Raw genomic sequence first — 19,644 nt, forward strand, 5'->3', positions numbered from 1 at the left:
GAGGCGACTCCCTGTGGTTGCATGACTTAGCGTTGCTAAGGCAGTTTCCACCTGATGAGGGTGACAAATGAAAAAGACGCATGTGACAAACGAGCTTGTTTCCTCTCATAGGATCCACGGTCACGCATCACATGACCATACGTCAGGGCGGATAAAGAACAGCACCGACTTTTTTTTTTTCCCTCCCACTTTCGAAGCTCTCTTCCCAATTGCCAGGTTGAGCTTCCTCTGTGACGCAAGGCAGTATCGTCACGTTGCCCTCTTAGTTCCACACTCCTAACACACTTTACTCACTGTGGGTGTCTACTGTGGTGCTGGCAAGTCTGAAGTATGCACCTAAGCAAAGACGAGAGGCTGGAGCTGGGCTTGAAGACGGAGGGTGCAGACAATCTGGCCTTTGGGGTAAGTTCACCCTCATCATTATGTTTTAGCAGCAGTTCGATGCCTTTTTATCAGTTACATTTTGTACATAGTAATACCGACCTGCGTCCTTACAGCATTACTGCAGTAAGCCATAGTGGAATGCGGGCCATATCCGAGAGGAATTGATTGCATGGTGCTTAAATGTGTGGTTCACAAAGCCAAATGGCCTCTGTGAAGCGTGGAAAGGATGCAGGCAGTGAATGTATTTTTTTGGGGGGTCTCCTTTGGAGTGTACACAGCTGAACTTCCTGACCTCTGCTGGATATCACAGCGAGGGCAGGGAGGTTTGAGGGGAGATGAACACAAAACAAAGATATTAGTTTAAGCACAGATGGTAGTTTCCATTATTAGTTAGTTCATCTTTGGAAATTTGGAAACTCTTTTATTCATTTCTAAAGCAATCAGAGCGGCATCATGCTGTTGAATTGTCCTGGTGTCACACACGTTTTACGGGATGCAAAATATATTACTATTACTACTACTATTACTACTACTAGATACTATTTTCTGTACCGCTTATCCTCATGAGGGTTGTGGGTATGCTGGAGCCTATCCCAGCTGTCTTCTGACAAGAGGCGGTCGCCAGCCAATCACAGGGAACATATAGACAAACAACCATTCACACTCACATTCATACCTATCAATTTAAAGTCGCCAATTAACCTAGCATGTTTTTGGAATGTGGGAGAAAACCGGAGTACCAGGAGAAAATAATACGCGACGCTGCATTTGAATTAAGCTTTTTAAATCTATGTGTGTAAAACGCTACATGGATGTGACATCTAGTGTGAATTTGGGAACTTAACATACGTATATGTCCCTCATACTGTACACAGAACACCACCAACACCCGAGAACACAGATAATCCACTGTCCCTGAATGCACCTCGCTCACTGTGACCGTGATAATGTTTGCCTTGCTGTTGTGGGCCACAACAAGGAAATGTGTATGTGGTGTTGGAATTGAGCTCTTCTGTTGGCATGTTAAGATCTGCAATAAAATTTAAAAAATTGTCAGGATGCTACATGACTTACAAGACGTTACTCGCACGTTACTCCTTTTCCTGTCTCCCCACTGGAAGGGACATTGCACGGGAGAGAGAGACTGGCTTAGTCTTAATGATAATGTGCTGCTTAGTTATCACTGTTCATTTCATAGGATGATTTATGAGGTCTAATTTCATTCCGTACATAATGGAGGTTAAAGTTAACTAAAATGTGAGTGACTACTTATTCTTTCTCTGCAAACACATATTAGCTAGTTTTCTTCTTGTGCAATATTAAAGGGGACCCTATTAGGATATTTTCATTTTTATGACCTATAAATGTCATCATGTTTTATTATTATATTATCGTGGTACAGGATGCCAAAGTTTCAGATAATGAGGTTTGCACATCCCCCTCCCCAGCACACTGTTTTGTCAAAGATTTCACCGTGTTAGCACAGAGAAATGGCTTCCAGGTATGTTCACGTTTGAGTGAAAGCTAGCAAGCATCAGGCAGAAGTGGTTGGAGTTACTGATTTCAGGTGTCCTTTATTTTGTGTAAGGAAGTGGTTGTCTGTGTAGAGCAGGGAACTCAAACTCAATTTACCTGGGGGCCACTGGAGCTAGGGTCTGGGCAAGGCTGGGCCGCATCAGGTCCCCCCCCCAAAAAAACACATTTATTAAAAACAGAAAAATATACAAACTTATTCAGTGCTTTGGTTCCGATTTTCTACAATAAAAGCTCTGATAAAACATTCCACTGTTCTCAAATATCTTTTATTCAGCACAAAATAAGATAAATAAATAAACAAATCAAAAATAAAGAAAATCAATCAATCAGTAATAAATAAATATAATAATAATAAAACGGCAAATAATTGAAAATTAAGAAACCACATATAGTTGGTGGGGAGACAAATTTTTTTTTCAGATTAAAATTAACAAAAGCATTATTAGAGCCCTGTAGACATGACAAAACACGACTATAGTCACATTTATACTTTTTTTATTTACAACATATTGTGCAACTGCAGGGTCTTGAGACACATGCTAACTCGCAAACTAGAGAGCTAGCGACCTAAACGGTAGCCTTCAAGTTATTTCCTTTAAATTTAAATAGCCAAAAACTTACCACTTCCACACAGATAGGGAGGATAACTATTAACAGTTATTTAACCTTTAACATGAACATTAATCAAATGTAATAATTTTTTCTGGTACATGATACCATACAGCATCCATATCAAACTTGCGCGGGCCGCACTAACATTAAACTTTCATATCAAGGCAGGGGCCTCGAACTAGTGTCCTGCGGGCCACATTTGGCTTGCGGGCCGCATGTTTGAGACCCCTGGTGTTAGAGTGTGCATACAGAGAACGTCTTACCTGCATGCACGCAGTTGCTAATAGCCTTTTTCCACCACAATCGGGGGTTTTACAAGAGCTGTTTTAAATAGAGTTTATTCATGTATTATCAATTCTTGTATCGACAACCTTCAAGGAACATGGACCTATTACCTGATTGTGTGAGTATGAGTGACATACAACTGACATGCTTTTATGAGTCAAATATTTTCACTTCTTTTATGCGCATTCACGCCCTAGTTGCTCATCCTTGTGTAGTTGGAGATAACATCAGCATTTTATTGGCAGTTTCTCAGTTTTATATGAACGTTCCTCACACGTCTCAATTTTATACTGAAGGATTTGCAAGCGTTAACGTTAGTGTATATATTACAGTGTAAATATCCTTAGGTGTTGCCTCGTTGTAGCTCATTAGGTTACTTAAACACCGAAAAAAAAACAAAACCTTGGATAAACCTACAAAATATTCAGTAAGTGAGCACACAATTTGATATCAATTCCATGTAAAGAAAAGTGAAATTTTGTACATTGTCACCATACAAATTATTTAGGTTAAAGGAAAACTGCACTCTTTTGAGAATTTTAACCCATCATACACAATCCTTATGTGAGACATGAACCAAGAAACATGAATAAAGGCATATCTTACCTTATCTTAACACACTTTTTCTTTTCTGTGTGTTCTAAAAAAAAGGTATAAAAACTGAAAAAAGAGGCAGGTAATTGATGAACATACAGGGGAACATACAGGAGACCTATTCATGTATATGGTTGTGGTTCCATAGAGGAAGCAGAGACACATACACGGACAACTCCATCAACGTGGATGAGGTATCTGGGGTGGTCAAAATGCTCCTTAGTGGCAAAGCTTAAGCGGTGGATGAGTTTTGCCCAGAATTCCTCAAGGCTCTGGATGTTGAGGGACTGTTTTGTCTGACACGTCTTCTCTTGATTGGTAGACCGGGATGGTGGTCCCCTCTTTAAGAAGTTCCAACTATATAGGGGGATCAGACTCCTCAGCCTCCCTGGGTGAGTCTATTCCAGGGTGCTAGAGAGAAGGGTACGACGATTGGTCAAACCTCTGCTACAAGAGGTTCAATGCGGTTTTTGTCTCTATCGCGGAACACTGGACCAGCTCTACACCCTTGTTAGGGTGCTGGAGGTTATATGGGACTTTGCCCAACTGGTCTACATGGACTACATGGAAAAAGGCATTCGACTGTGTCCCTCGCAGTGCCCTTTGGGGGGGGGGGGGTGATCCGGGTGGCACATCGTGGCGCGCTACTACAAGTCTCTATCATAGTTTCACAGGAGGGCTGACCTGGTGGAATTTTAGGTTCAACTCTGGCTCCAAACACTTGCTGTGGGCTGAGTGCTTAACTGTTTGCATAATGAAGTGGAGGAGGTGTTACCTCATGTAAACACCTAATTATTAATGCTGCTTTAATTTCACTGACTCATTTTTGGTAAATATGAGAGCCCAGGCAGATATCACACTAATTTTACATTTACATAGTTTTACCTGTCATTTCTAGCCTGTAATTGCATTGTATTTTATTTTGGAGAGCAGGAAGTGTTTCATCTCTGTGACACAGCTGTGATTGATGACTGCTTTACCTTAACATTGTCAAATAAACACTGTAGTATTACACAAAATATAATATATAAAAAAATATATAAAATAAGTATTTTTAAGCAACGCCTTGCTTTTCATTCGGATATTAAAAAAAAGACATATAAACATTATTATTGGGCGGCACGGTGGACTAGTGGTTAGCGCGCAGACCTCACAGCTAGGAGACCAGGGTTCAATTCCGCAGGGTTCAATTCCGCCCTCGGCCATCTCTGTGTGGAGTTTGCATGTTCTCCCCGTGCATGCATGGGTTTTCTCCGGGTACTCCAGTTTCCTCCCACATTCCAAAAACATGCTAGGTTAATTGGTGACTCCAAATTGTCCATAGGTATGAATGTGAGTGTGAATGGTTGTTTGTCTATATGTGCCCTGTGATTGGCTGGCCACCAGTCCAGGGTGTACCCCGCCTCATGTCTGAAGACAGCTGGGATAGGCTCCAGCACCCCTGTGACCCTTGTGAGGAAAAGCGGTAGAAAATGAATGAATAAACATTATTGTGATCGCTTGACTCACACTGATGTCCATCCATACATTTTCTATGCCACTTATCCTCACTTGGGTTACAGGAGTATGCTGGAGCCTATCCCAGCTGACATTGGGCTGGTACACCCTGGAATGGTTGCCAAGGGCAGGGCACACAGTCTAGTATAGACAATCATTCACACTGACATTCATATCTATGGACAACATGTATGATTTTGGAATGTGGGAGGAAACCGGAGTACCTGGAGAAAACCCAGACATGCACGGGGAGAACATGCAAACTCCACACAGAGACTTGAACACAGATCTTCTAGCTCTACTGACTGTGTGGCCAATTATTCCTGATTGGAGGCGTGACCCCTGTGATGTAAGGACATGGCTCCCCAGGACAATGGAAAGTTAACAGCACTGGTTCAACTCTAGCCCTGAACTAAATCTGCACCAGCACCAAAGTTCACCTCGGCTCTCGTGAGTTACGCTGACTTTGACTTTGTGAAGTGTGAAATGACAGCACAACTGATCCACACATGCACATTCCGTGCTCTCCGGCGGATCACGTTGACAAGAAAACCAGCAGCAGAGAAATCAATCTAGATGGCCGATGTAGTGAGGACAAGAGGACGTTTGTTGGAGGTTCAGAAGAGCTTTGCAGGTCAAAGCTACACTGTGATGTTTAGAATTTCAGGGCTGAATCCTCACCTGTGAGATTTCATTAGTTTAACACTGGACACAATCTTGACACAGCGTTTGAGCTTTTGAGCAAAAGTTCTTTGACGGCGTAAGTGACCAGAAATCAAGTTCTAATCTACAAAAAGCGAAGACTTATATGTGTTGTATCTTTTTAGATTTATAATTCATGTTTGACCCTATTTTATCAGGCCGTGTTGAGTCATTATGGAACTAATGACCCTTTGAAGTCCATGATAGTGGTTAGCATTTTGACATACCTTCTTGTTATATTTCACCTTAAAAACTGTTTATTTGGCTTGTTGGTATCCTCACATGTGTATACAGTTATATTTTCATTTTGACATTGAGCCTAAAATCACAACACAAAATCCCAGTTGATTTGTTTTTATGTAAAAATGTATAATGTGTAAGATCAGCATGGAGAGCACATTCCTGTATGGAGTTATTACTTGAATTCAGCAATGTCTTCTTTATCTCAAAAGAGTAACACACCATTGGAATTGGAATAATAAATAAATTAAGTATATACTATTGTTTATTTGCAATAATTTGTGCCAGCTAAACTATTGGCTCCACCATTTTGCATTTTATAAAATTGTCAAAATTTCTCAAAACCTTTTCCTTTTCATATACACAATATGCATGAAGAAAGTACAATAATTTCCCCTGTTTATTCAGTATGTTTGCAGTATTTTTCCACACCTGTGGCTTCAAATAACTAAAGTGTGTGCGTCATGACCCTCGAAATAACTGCATTGTTGCTGGTACCCGTGAATACTCTAATTTGATGGTAACCCTTTCAGGGAAATTACCCATTTTAATTTGCTTGCGAAACTCATTTGCAGCACTCTGTGTGTGACCCGCTAGTGCCCCGCCTTCCCCCATTGGGAAAAAAATGTTGAACGACTAACACTCAATCTATTTTTTCTGCTATAGAACCAACCTGCCAAGGTATTGAGACAAATGCATAGAGTGAATCCTCTTGTCATCCAGCCTGTGTGGTAGAGCGAGGGAGAGAGGAGGAAAACAAACACACATTTGTCAAAATGATGAACTCTTAGGGATGTCCGATATTGGCTTTTTGGCTGATAACTGATATGCCGATATTGTCCAACTCTCAATTTCAGATATCAACTGATACCAATACTGCTATGTGCAACATCACATATATTTTGAAAAAATTGCTGTACAGTAACAATACTCTTAAATGAGTACATTTGTTTTCTTGGTTACTGCACCCATCTCTCAACTAGATTTTATTTTATTATTAGATTTTATTTATATTTGGTTCAAGGCACTATTTTATGCTCTGTAGCTGATGTAATGTGAATTATTACTACAGTGTTTGATCTGTAAAGTTCATATCTTAACCATCCAAGAAGATCAAATACATTGTTGTCAACTGTTTCCCAAGTATGTTATTATGTGTGTGTGAATGTACGTATTCATTCATTTCAAGGGGGAGTTAGTACAGTGCATCCGGAAAGTATTCACAGCGCTTCACTTTTTCTACATTTTGTCATGTTACAGCCTCATTCCAAATTGTATTAAATTAATCTCTTACCTCAAAATTCTACACAAAATACTCCATTATGACAATGTGAAAACGTTTTTTTTTTACTTTTTTTGAATTTATTAAAAATAGAAAACAAAAAAATCACATTTACATAAGTATTCACAGCTTTTGCCATGAAGCTCAAAATTGAGCTCAGGTGCATCTTTTTTCCACTGATCATCCTTGAGATCTTTCTACAGCTTAATTGGAGTCCACCTGCAGTAAATTCAGTTGATTGGACATGATTTGGAAATATAATAACTGTCTATATAAGGTCCCACGGTTGACTGTGCATGTCAGAGCACAAACACCAAGCATGAAGTCAAAAGAACTGTCTGTAGACCTGCGAGACAGGATTGTCTTGAGGCACAAATCTGGGGAAGGATACAGAAACATTTCTGCTGCTTTGAAGGTCCCAATGAGCACAGTGGCCTCCATTATTCGTAATGTGGCCAGTGGCCAGACGAAAGCCACTCCTTAGTAAAAGGAACATGGCAGCCCGTCTGGAATTTGCCAAAAAGCACCTGAATGACTCTCAGACCATGAGAAACAAAATTCTCTGGTCTGATGGCTTTCGTCTGGCCACTCTACCATACAGGCCTGATTGGTGGATTGCTGCAGAGATGGTTGTCCTTCTGGAAGGCTCTCCTCTCTCCACAGAGGAACGCTGGAGCTCTGACAGAGTGACCATCGGGGCCTTGGTCACCTCCCTGACTAAGGCCCTTCTTCCCCGATCGCTCAGTTTAGAAGGCCGGCCAGCTCTAGGAAGAGTCCTGGTGGTTCCAAACGTCTTCCATTTACAAATAATGGAGGCCACTGTGCTCATTGGGACCTTCAAAGCAGCAGAAATTTTTCTGTATCCTTCCCCAGATTTGTGCCTCAAGACAATCCTGTCTCGCAGGTCTACAGACAGTTCTTTTGACTTCATGCTTGGTGTTTGTGCTCTGACATGCACAGTCAACTGTGGGACCTTATACAGACAGTTATTATATTTCCAAATCATGTCCAATCAACTGAATTTACTGCAGGTGGACTCCAATTAAGCTGTAGAAAGATCTCAAGGATGATCAGTGGAAAAAAGATGCACCTGAGCTCAATTTTGAGCTTCATGGCAAAGGCTGTGATTTTTTTGTTTTCTATTTTTAATAAATTCAAAACATGTCAAAAAAACCTTTTTTCACATTGTCATAATGGAGTATTTTGTGTAGAATTTTGAGGTAAGAGATTAATTTAATTCAGTTTGGAATGAGGCTGTAACATGACAAAATGTGGAAAAAGTGAAGCGCTGTGAATACTTTCCGGATGCACTGTACATCCCGGCGTACGTGTTGCACACGGGCTTTGCAATTTCTTGAGATGGAACTACATTTTCCTTTCAACTTTACCATGAACTGCAAATCATTATGAAAGTTAAAATGGTAATGGTAATGGTAATGGTAATGGTAATGGTAATGGTAATGGTAATGGTAATGGTAATGGTAATGGTAATGGTAATGGTTTTATTTCATTTGAACATGCATCAGATTACAATTGAGTGCATCACATAATCAGTTCACAGTTCCACATGTCCAAAAGGAGTAGGAAGAAGCAAAGCTTATTAAATCCTACCCCTCCATCTGGTACTTTTACAATCAGTAACTGTTACATTTGTTCACTTCCTGCTTTCCATAATACAGTTTAAGGTTTTTTTTTAATACTGCACCTCGTACCGAAGTACGAGGTGATATGACCATACAATGACATAATGGGTCCCATAGTAACTGTCAATATAGTGATATATAAGCACATCATGACTGGTTCATGATGTGGTACATGACCTGGTAAAACTAGATACAGCAAAGTTCATGTTTCAATATATTACCTGTTCATACTCAAAACACAGATATCAGTTTCTCACAAAGATCAGCCAGATGATACAAGATTTTGTGGGAACTTTGGCAAATACCACCAGGAGATGTTTTTCAGTTTGTGGGGTTAAGTTGTGGAATAGTCTGGGACTTGGCACAAGACATTCACTGTTATAAATACAAACAATGTCTGTTCATGTTGTGTTGATGGTTGATAGATGTTACTTACCTTATGTTGTTTCACTTTATATCCAATGTTGCCTACTGTTTGGTACTCTTATTACCATGGTTGGTATTGAAAATCCAGTTACTTCTAATAGAAGTACATTTTTTGAGCGATTGGGGTGGGATTTAATAACGTTTGAGCCGTAAACATGTCTAATTATGCATTGTTTATTTTCTTTCTCAAGTCTATCGTGGACTTGATTGTGCTATACCTGTATATATTCAGTTGTTTTGTTGCAATGTTTTGTTTTGCTCAAAATAAAAAATAAAGTGAAACAAATTCAACAAAATAATCCCACAACAACTGTCATACAAGTGTAAAAAAATTAGTGAAACACTGTGTTGTGGCATGACACCTAATGCAGGTAAAATGTATTTTTTAATAGTAGCTGCAGTGCAGCAAATACCAATTAGCAACAGGTGCAAAAGAACAGAGAGGCAAATCTAGCAAAACACAGGATAGCAAAAACAGAGGTAATTCAAAATAAAAGCATGGAAGCCGGAACTTAAGTCAAGAAAGGGAAAATAAACCAAACTGGCACGTGGACTAACTCACAGAGCATGACAGTGAACCACTTTTTTTTTAATAAAATATTAAAATAATTGTCACACAAGTATAAAAAGAAGTGTACCACTGTTTAGTAAAATATAATGACCATTGATTTTTAACCTGTGGGGGTGCATCCGGGAGGCGGAAGTGGAGGGGCATTATGGACAGGGCTCCCGTTAACACGGCGGTAGAAAATAAACCAAATAAGACCAGAATAACTCTCTGGAAAGCGGAAAATAGTTTAACCATTGTAAAATAAAACAAAATTACTATATAACAATATTAGACTAAAATACTGTAGCTCTCATACTGGTGTAAAAATTAGTTAACCGCTGTGTAATACGAGTACATTGGTCCATAAGAACTCACTAAAGTTATGCAATATATAAAATACTAAATTAGTGTCAAGTAAACTACTTGAGGTAACTTAACATAAGAAAAAGGGAACATACAACAGAATGTGAAAAGGAAACAGCAAAGGTGTGCAAAACGAGCAACAAAACACAAAGCAAAACAGGGACAACTTCAATCCGCCATTTTTGATCATTGCAAAAGAGAAAACCACACTATGAATCGGAATGGAGCAAACATGGCACAGAGGACGACGAAGACCATCGATGGATCAAAGATGCCGGTAGGACCATAAACCGGGATGAGGGGGGTTTTGTACTCTCTCACACCTGGGATGTGGTCCTACAGAAGCCGGACGGTGGATGGCGCTATCGCCTTGCCTTCATTGACAGGAAGACAGCGGGAAACATCCATATAAATCAGATGGCATGACAAGTCACGGGAACATCACGTGACCTTCATAACGAACACTGCTAGCAAGCAGACGAAACTGTCAGGTATGGAAGAATTATCTTGGTCTGTTAAAAATAATCGTTTAAAAAATATAAAAATGTTACACCAAATTAATCTAATTGTATAACAAAAGCAAGTGAGACTACAATAACTGTCATCCAAGTGTACAAGGAACTAAAGCACTATAATGTAACCAATTTTCTCCGGGTACTTCGGTTTCCTCCAACATTCCAAAAACATGTTAGGTTATTTGCTACTCCAAGACAGCTGGGATAGGCTCCAGCACCTCCGCGACCCTTGTGAGGATAAGCGGTAGAAAATGAATGAATGAATGAATGTTAAATAGCCATGACGTATTGCTGCACCGCCACTAGATGGTAGCAAATAACAGCATGTCAGCGCAGCTGTGAAGTGCGTGTGTGTGTGTGTGTGTGTGTGTTGGTGCAAGCAACACTGCTGTTTTCTTTAGCTTAAAGTCGACACTAAATGACAAATTTCTAACATAGGCAAAGGTCAAAGAGAAAGGCTACATTGACGTCCTTGGTTACAATACATTCATACATTTATAATTTGTATGTTAGGTATGCTGGCAGAATTATGCAACAGACAACTTTGATTTGGAAGTTACAAAGAAGAGGAGAGCTTTGAAGTGTTTGCAGTTATAAAATGAAGACAAATATGTTGTTCTTCAGCTGATCAAAAGTTTAAGACCACAAACTTATGGATTCATTGTAAATTTCTGTCAGGTATTTTTTGGCAAAAGCAATGAATGTTTCTCTCTTTGAACACAGTCGATTGTTGAGCAGCATATGCAAGGCCTCTCGAAGCGCACGTGGCTGCTGAGGTTAGATGTAGTAAGACAGTCACAAACGGGACCTATTATGCTTTTTCCTTTTGACCTATAAATGTAGTATGCCAAAGTTTCAGATCATGAGGTTTGCACATTTGGAAGTGAGCCCTGAAAGACGTTTGGGATTGCTCAAAACGCTTGGTTTCAGAGGGCATTGCAAAGCTGTTCCTTTGTGATGTCACAGAGGAACGGGCTTCCTTATGGGCGTGGCTGTAAGTCAGATACGCTTTCTGCCCTCCCCCAAGCTCTGCTTCTGTGTTTACGTTGATAGCAATGGCTCGTAAAAAGTGTTTCTTTGGGTGTAAAGGAAAGACAATTTGCCACTATCAGGCACAAGCGGTTGGAGTTTCTGATTCTGCAGTAGAGTGTGCGTGCTTGGAGGCGGGTCGTGGGTGGAGTAAATTAAAACACACTGTTTTTATGGGAAGCACAAAATCCAAAGAAATATACCTGGAATAGGTGCAGATTTGATAATATGGTGAAAGCTTTCTGTACTGGTTATTGTGTGTAGTTGCTCTATAGGAGTCCACAACTGGATACAAAGGGCACATACATACTGGATACATATGAGCACAATAGGTTCCCTTTAAAAGATTCTGGGGCTTATGGAACAAAAAAAGTCAAGTGGTAGACCAGAGAAAATATCAACAGCCCCGATTGGCTGAGACACAAATAAAATAAGACACAAATAAAATGTTGTTTTACAGCCAGAAATACAGGCCATTTACATTGGGGTCAACAGATAGTGCTAAGGTGCAAAAAAGTAAGCTGTGTGTCAGAAAACATTACAACCTCCTATAAACGAGTATCCATTACGGATAATGGATTTTCGCCGCATACAAGTATGAAACAAGTACATTTTGTCATTATCCATATTTCTGTTTAATAAAAATGCTCATTATGTATTCACCCTTCACGCTCCTGAGACGCGCTGCACCCACAGAGGAGCGCGACGGTGCTCCACACGGTGCAATTGGGAAGTTGAAAATGGCTTGGCATTTGTCACAATGCCTCCACTTTTCTTCAGCTTGCCACTATTTTGGTTTGTACAGTTTTTAAACTTCCATAACATGCACGATTGCGCGGTGAACAACGCTGCGCATTAGGTACTTTAAGTACACTTGCACAGGAGCACGAGAGTGGGCTGCCATGAGACATACATAGAAAATTTAATCCCCTCTCAATATGTTGCAGTATCCACTTTGCAATCTTAAAGGTCATTTATAAGTGCAGCGTGCATTTTGTTCATGACAGTGGGCACGATCGTGCATCAGTCACTAGCTGTGTTTTTTTTGTGTGCTTGTTTCGGGTGGTTTGGCTGGTGATATAATGTCAGTTAGAAAACTGCATGTAATACTGAACGTGGTGCTTATCAGAAAAATACAGCAATACAGCTGACGCATTATTGTTAGATACAGATAGTGGTGTACTCGATCATCCCTTGTGTTTACTATTTATTATGATTGTGAAATATGATAATTACATTACCACACTGTTATTCATGTTGCCTTATCACTTTTCCATCTAGTAAAAAAAAAAAACACAAAAAAAAAATACAGAAAGTGATCCCGAGAATTATTGTACCATACTCTGGAGGCCATGTTTTGGATTATTTAGCTTTGGTGGTTTGTAACATTTGTACCATCTGTACCATTTGTTATCGCCCGTCTCCACGCCACCACTAAAATTGTCCCATCTGCTCCACCCATGAAACCTGTGTCTTCCTGAGCTGAAACACTGACGGTGTCCTCTCTTGCACTTCAAAGGTCCTCTTCAGGATTTATTCAAATGCTTTGTGAAAGTGATCTGTCCTAAGTGGAGCTGACCTCTTTGTGCTTGGAAGACGCTCACTCGGCCTCTTGGGACATCCTATACTGTATGCTGCATGCCCACCTACAGATAAAAATATCCACAGGCTTGATGCTTTTACATTGTTAGAACTCTTAGACCAGCTTCAAACAGACTTGTCTTCCAAAGGAAAGCGATCCGTCCCATGCGACCTCCTCTCACTGGGAGTTGACCTAGTTGCATTTTTCAGGCGGCCTCTGGTCTCACATATCAGAGTGCCCTTAAGGAGCGATCGGTCTTCATAAACATGCCGACACCTGTGATCAGCAGTCGCTTAAGAACAGGAATACCTCACACACTTTCAAGTCTTTGAGAAGAATATTTGTCCATCGTTGACGTCTTGCCATGTGGTCCCAACGTAATGAATCAGAAAATATGGAAAGAAGCAGAGGGTTTTCTGTCATGGACAACTTTTCCTTTGGGATTAATGCCGTCCTGACACCTGTCTCTGTTCCAAAAAATAGGGGACATAGACCTTTCTCACTAGAAGACTAGAAGATTGTGGTTGTCAACAGGTCCAAAAAACGTTTTCCATTTGGGCAAGTGCTCGATAGATTGCAGACTTTAACTTCAATCAGAGTTCAACATGGTTGGGTTTGGTTACTGCAGTTCAGTTAACATCCATATCCTGGTGACCAGCAGACAAGTGTCCCAATTGCAGTCTGCAAGGACCAAAAAGAAAGACCATTGTGTGGTCCCACTGGAATGAGTCAGGGAACATTAGAGAGTCAATCACCATTCTCTGTTTGGGCGGACTTTTCCTCTGGGATTGATCACGTTGTTGGAACTATCTTGGTGACAAAGACAATTTGTACAAAAAGAAAAGGACCTACCATTGATTCAGACTCAAGCTTAAGGCAAAACTGCTCTTTTCTGGGGGCATTTTGCCCATCATTCACAAAGGTTATGTGAAACATGAACACATATTTTTTTCCCTTTTCTGAGCATTCTACGGAGATAAAGCAAGGATGAGCTATCTAACAATGCATGTCATGCGACCTCCCTATTTTGTCCTAACAAAAACCCTAAAAAAAATGCCAACAAAAACGGCTACTTTTGTGCAACGGTCCCCTGGTCTGCATCAAACCCTCTCCACACGAAGGCGGGTATCGCTGTGGTTTTAAAAATACCCTGCTACGTGTGGACAAGGCCTGAGACAAGGCCTGCATTCCAAATTATTATGCAAATGATATTTTTCTCTGATTTTGCTTAGTCGTCAGCAGATGTTTGCTGCTTTGCATTGGCTTGGCCACAAATTTCTTCACTGTATGGGTTTTGGTGAATTATTGAATTTTTATTGATCCTTTTTCTTTCCAATATTGCTTGAAATCTGTGGCATGCTGAATAATGTGTCAAATAATTTTTAAGTAGTTTTGTTTGAATTGGGTTTGCCTGGCAAGATAATTATGACAATTGTCCAAGATTTCTTCTTCTTCTTCTTAATTTATTTCAGACATGAATACTATGTTACATTATTCTTTCTCACATATGCACTTACAATATCTATTTATATATATATATATACATATATATACATATACATACACAAATATATACATACATATACATACACAAATATCTACATACATACATATATACATATATACACATACACATACATGCATACACACAACACCTCATTACTACACATGTCTGAAAAGGAGCAGGAAGAAGCAAAGCTTATTAAATCCTACCCCTTCTCCACGCCATAGCAGTTACCAATTCAATAAGTTTTTGTTTTTTTTTGTTTTTTTCACACATATAATCACAGAATCTTACATAAGAAAAAACAACAAAAGAAGAGTGGGAACATCGGACACCCCAGCAAAACCCCAGAACATTGCTGAAGCACACCACCAACCCCGCCAGTCAACCCACCTGGCCCCGACCCCCCTAGCCCCTGAGTGCACCCACCGAGTGCCCAGCACCCCAGCAGTCCCCGCACACCCCGCTGCCCTCCAATAAGACGCCATTTTGGCTGGACCCACAATTATGTGTGATCCCTGGGCGGGCCTACAATTGGATGGGTTGTTTGTTCTGTTATCCAACAGACCTCTTCCTCGTGCCACAGACATGTTACCAACATGTGGTCAACGTGACACCCGATGTCCAACCATCATTTACCTCATTATTGTGAGGCCACACGGAATGCTTTATTATTATTTATAGTAATAATAAATAATATTATAGGAATAAAATTAAATAATAATATAGGAATACCAAGACACAATGCTATCTATTAATTTAATCAAAAAACAAAAAAAAATGATGTTTATGATAGTACAATCCTATTTGCATAATCCTTTGGAAGATATTATATAGATTACAGACTGAAACCGTGCAAAACCTGGTGTGATGCGTGTAGGTTCAGATAAAATGTGAAGGCTGCATACATGGACCAAAGATCAGTTGTGGGGTAAAATCACAAAACTCTTAGCAATGAAGTTGAGTACAGTTGTCAGGGAAGCAGGATGTTTGTTGTGGAGCTAAAGACATGAATAAAATAAACAGAACTGCCACTTCAACAAAAGAGTGTCACGTTGTTACACTACACTGAGATCAGGTATCACTCTCATTTCTTGAAATCTTTGTTTGCAGCAGCCCAACAATACAGTAGACTATGGTAAAAACACGATGTATTTTATAGATGTTTCTGTCAGCTGACCTCCGGCAGTTCTGGCCTCTGTTTTGTTCACCCAACTATCATCTCACTCTGACAAAAAGCCATTGACCTGACAACATAAATTACATATAGTGGAGCCTATTTCTTGTGGGAGGAAATGGCTGCCAAATCTGACCTGCGGAGTAAGTAGTACTTGTGATTAATGACAGCCGTGTTGGAGGTGGGGGAGTATGAACACAGGCAAAATCAAAGGCATGGAAAAACACAATGCACATGCTGAAAATATGACATGACCATCCTTCCTTCCTTCCTTCCTTCCTTCCATCCTTCCTTCCTTCCATCCTTCCTTCCATCCTTCCTTCCATCCAAAATCAATAGAGGTCTTGTTTTGAATCAGAGCAATCATTTTTCCAAAGGTCAATAATGTCATGACTGCTACTTTAGTCATTAGGTGTTCTACATAATTTAGAATAAATAAAGGTTCACCTAGAGGACTGAGAACTGATGCAGACACCAACAAATTTCCGCAGCTGTTTTGCAAGGCCGGTTGCTGACAATCACAATAGTAACAACACACAGGAGACACAGTAGCCTGGAGTGACGCCCAGCCTGACGATAAACCTTCTGCACGGCAGCGCACACGGTTCTCATTTAGGCACCAGGAGGCGGCTTTCCCATCCGCGAGCACTTTTAGCTCAATTGGCCTTCAGCGCGATGACACACAAGACGTTGTACCTGCACACTCGCACATGCCACAGCTAACGTGTACTAATGAAAGCCATGCTGAGTCACACTTTCATCTGTCTGTTAGCACTCAGCATGCTGCCTGGCTTCTAAATCAGAAAGGCATTCACCCTAATGGAGCTATGCGGTGTGTCAAACATCCCATGGTCACCTTCTATAGCGTAATACCACATTCTGGAAACAGAATCTCACCTCTGTGTATTCAAAAGATGGCACTATAGGCAAAAATGGAGTGCAAAAAAATATTTCTCTGCATAAAACCAATTTCAGATGGTCAAGCGCAAGTCAAAACAACAGGTGGTGCTATAACCCCCCACACGTTAAGAGGGCCATTTTGCCCAAAGTTTGAATCAGCATTTCAAGTTTTACTTCAAGGTTTGGATAACCTTGGTATCAATGTAAAAAGGGAGACTTGTTTTTAGGTGATATCTGTTGACGCTGCTTGTTCAGAGAGGTTTAGCGGCCAAGGAATGATACTTGTAATGTCAGAAAAGTTGTTGTTTCGCGAGTCAGAATTCATGTTCCAGAAAATTGACAGGGTTTTTTTGTTGTCAGAATTGCCTGTCCATTCTTTTTCTCTCAGGACACTGCATTTTATGGCAGACAACATACATAGCTAACTCAGACTATTAATTTCTAAGTACATGGTAGTAAAGCATAAAATGTGCAGCATATGTAATAATATATCCTACATGTACTAAGTAACAACATTACGTAAGTGCAAGATGTTGGCGCCCTTTGTGGCTACGGAAGCACTTATATATAACTTTGTAAGAATCTGGGCTCAAAACTCACGGTGAGGTGAACACACGTTGATGTGTGATTGTAAATCGTTCCTGGAATTGTAACAGCCAAACAGTGTGGATTATGAAGATACAGTGGAGGTGGAAGAACGCATTCTTCTACCACCGACGCATACCATGGCAAGTCGCTCTAGAGGGAGAAGAAGTTAGTCCCACAGCAGTCGAAAGTGCAGTGGTAGTGCTAGTCTAACAACCAGGCTGAAAGCCAGACCGTGAATTGAATTTGTGGTGATTACCCAGTAGTATGAGCCATATGGGCAATTGCCTAAGGCCGCCAAATTGAGGCGGTGGGTGCTGCTGGTCCCCAGCCCTCAGGTTAATTGCAAGGTGAAAAATGCAAATTAAATTCCAACTTAAATTGCTCGCAAAGAAAACATTTAATTGTTACGATAAAATTAAATATATTATAAACAGGCTGCAGTGGTTAGTGCGCAGGCCACACAGCTAGGAGACCCGAGTTTGATTCTGCGTGGAGTTTGCATGTTCTCCCTGAGCATTCATGGGTTTTCTCCGGGGACTCTGGTTTCTTCCCACATTCAGAAAACATGATATGGTATGAATGTGAGTGTGAATGGTTGTTTGTCTATATGTGCTCTGTGATTGGCTGGCGACCAGTCCAGGGATTACCCTGCCTCTCGCTCGAAGACAGCTGGGGTAGGCTCCAGCACCACAGCGACTCTCGCGAGGATAAGCGGTAATAAATGAATGAATGAATGAATGAATGAATGAATATTGGAAACCAAGAGTCTTAAACATATGTTATTTCACTCTGAAAATGTGAAATAAAACGGAAGGAATTCAATATGTCAATATGAGCGGTTTAGCCTTGACTGCTAGTTGCATTTTTCATGGTGGGAATTAATGACAGAGTGTGGTTAATGTGTGACCAAAACATGGAAAAGTCAAAGCCATCAGGTGCACAATTTGGAAAAAAGAAGAAAAGAAACAGGCAGCTGATAAAAAAATATATATACGCCACGTTACAGAATGAATATGATCAAATAAGCTATCGTTACTCGGTGGTTGTAGACTAACTGCACTGCATTTATTAATTTATTATGTGTGTAAATCAAATGCAATTTGACTGAAATACTTTGAGTGAAAAACAACATACAACTGGGCTCGTGGGACCAAGTGGGGAGTAAGTCACAATTGATGCACTACACTGCTGATACAAGTCATACAAGTTGTTATCAAAGAATGTGAACTATCCTTTTAAATTGCATTTGATTACACTATTATTATCTTATATTTTGTGACAACGAATACCCTTTCTAATGAAAACAATATATGTTTGTTTCTTTCGGCTTTTTCCTTACGGAGTCGCCACAGCGCATCTTTTTGATCCGCATACTGATTTTTGGCTTGAGCCCTTTATATTCCGGATTTGTTCTCTTATAGAATAACTCGAAGTCAGAGTTTGAGTTGGGGGATATCATTCAAATATGATGATTCTGTCTTCTGGCCTACTGAGTGACAGTCTAGTTATGTACAGCCTTTGATAAAACAACACAGGCTGATTGATTTTGCAGGGTATGGTATGAGTTTTGAAATAATTCCTTATAAGGCTGCTGTGGTCTTAATTGAAAGCAGTAAGCAGGAAATTGGGAATGTGAATGTGGCAGAAGAGAGGGAAGGCTGAGGTATGTAATACATACATTATGTTACTGTAGACCAGGCCATGCTGGATGTGAGGATGGACCACCGGAGCTGCTCAATCAATGTGGGTGGGTGTCAAAGCACGGTATGTTGTTAAGACCCTCAGCTCCCCACCCGCCCACATGCAATTCCATCTTCCACATGCCACAAGTCAATTTAATTCCAGAACATATGTTCGGTATTTGTGTCTCATTTGGTCGACATCTTGAGATTACAGGATCAAGGCTTTCCTTCATTTGAAAGGCCGAATAAAAACAAAACCAGAACCTTTGACTACTATGTTCCCATGAGTCTTGTCTTGTCGGCTGGAATGTGCCTCCAAAGGTATGCTCTTGCTCGACGCACAGGAGCTTTTGTACATTGAATGATTTTGTTTCTCCTCTCCAAGGGCAAAGACGGTGATGAACAGCCAGACGTCCTCATTGGGGAGTCTCACACGGAGGCCCGCCAGAAGACTGTGGACACAGGTGCGGACCTGGTTTACTCCCTCAATGACCGCCCCCCATGGTACCTCTGCATCCTGCTTGGATTCCAGGTACATCCATCTTCATTCCAC

General features: G+C 40.5%; 1 protein-coding gene across 1 annotated transcript in view; it reads left to right on the forward strand.

Annotated features, from left to right (window-relative positions):
* The first annotated feature begins 303 nt into the window (after positions 1-303).
* The window catches only part of LOC131131573 (solute carrier family 23 member 1), a 73,048-nt gene continuing 53,707 nt past the window's right edge, over positions 304-19,644 (forward strand). The window contains exons 1-2 of the mRNA XM_058076395.2: positions 304-402; positions 19,477-19,623. Coding sequence (XP_057932378.1) covers positions 331-402; positions 19,477-19,623 — 219 coding nt within the window. The 5' untranslated portion in view covers positions 304-330. The remainder of the gene's footprint in view (positions 403-19,476; positions 19,624-19,644) is intronic.

This window comes from Doryrhamphus excisus, linkage group LG1 (assembly GCF_037039965.1).
Source record: "Doryrhamphus excisus strain RoL-2023G ecotype Guam linkage group LG1, RoL_Dexc_Guam_v1.1, whole genome shotgun sequence".
Classification (NCBI taxonomy): Eukaryota; Metazoa; Chordata; class Actinopteri; order Syngnathiformes; family Syngnathidae; genus Doryrhamphus; species Doryrhamphus excisus.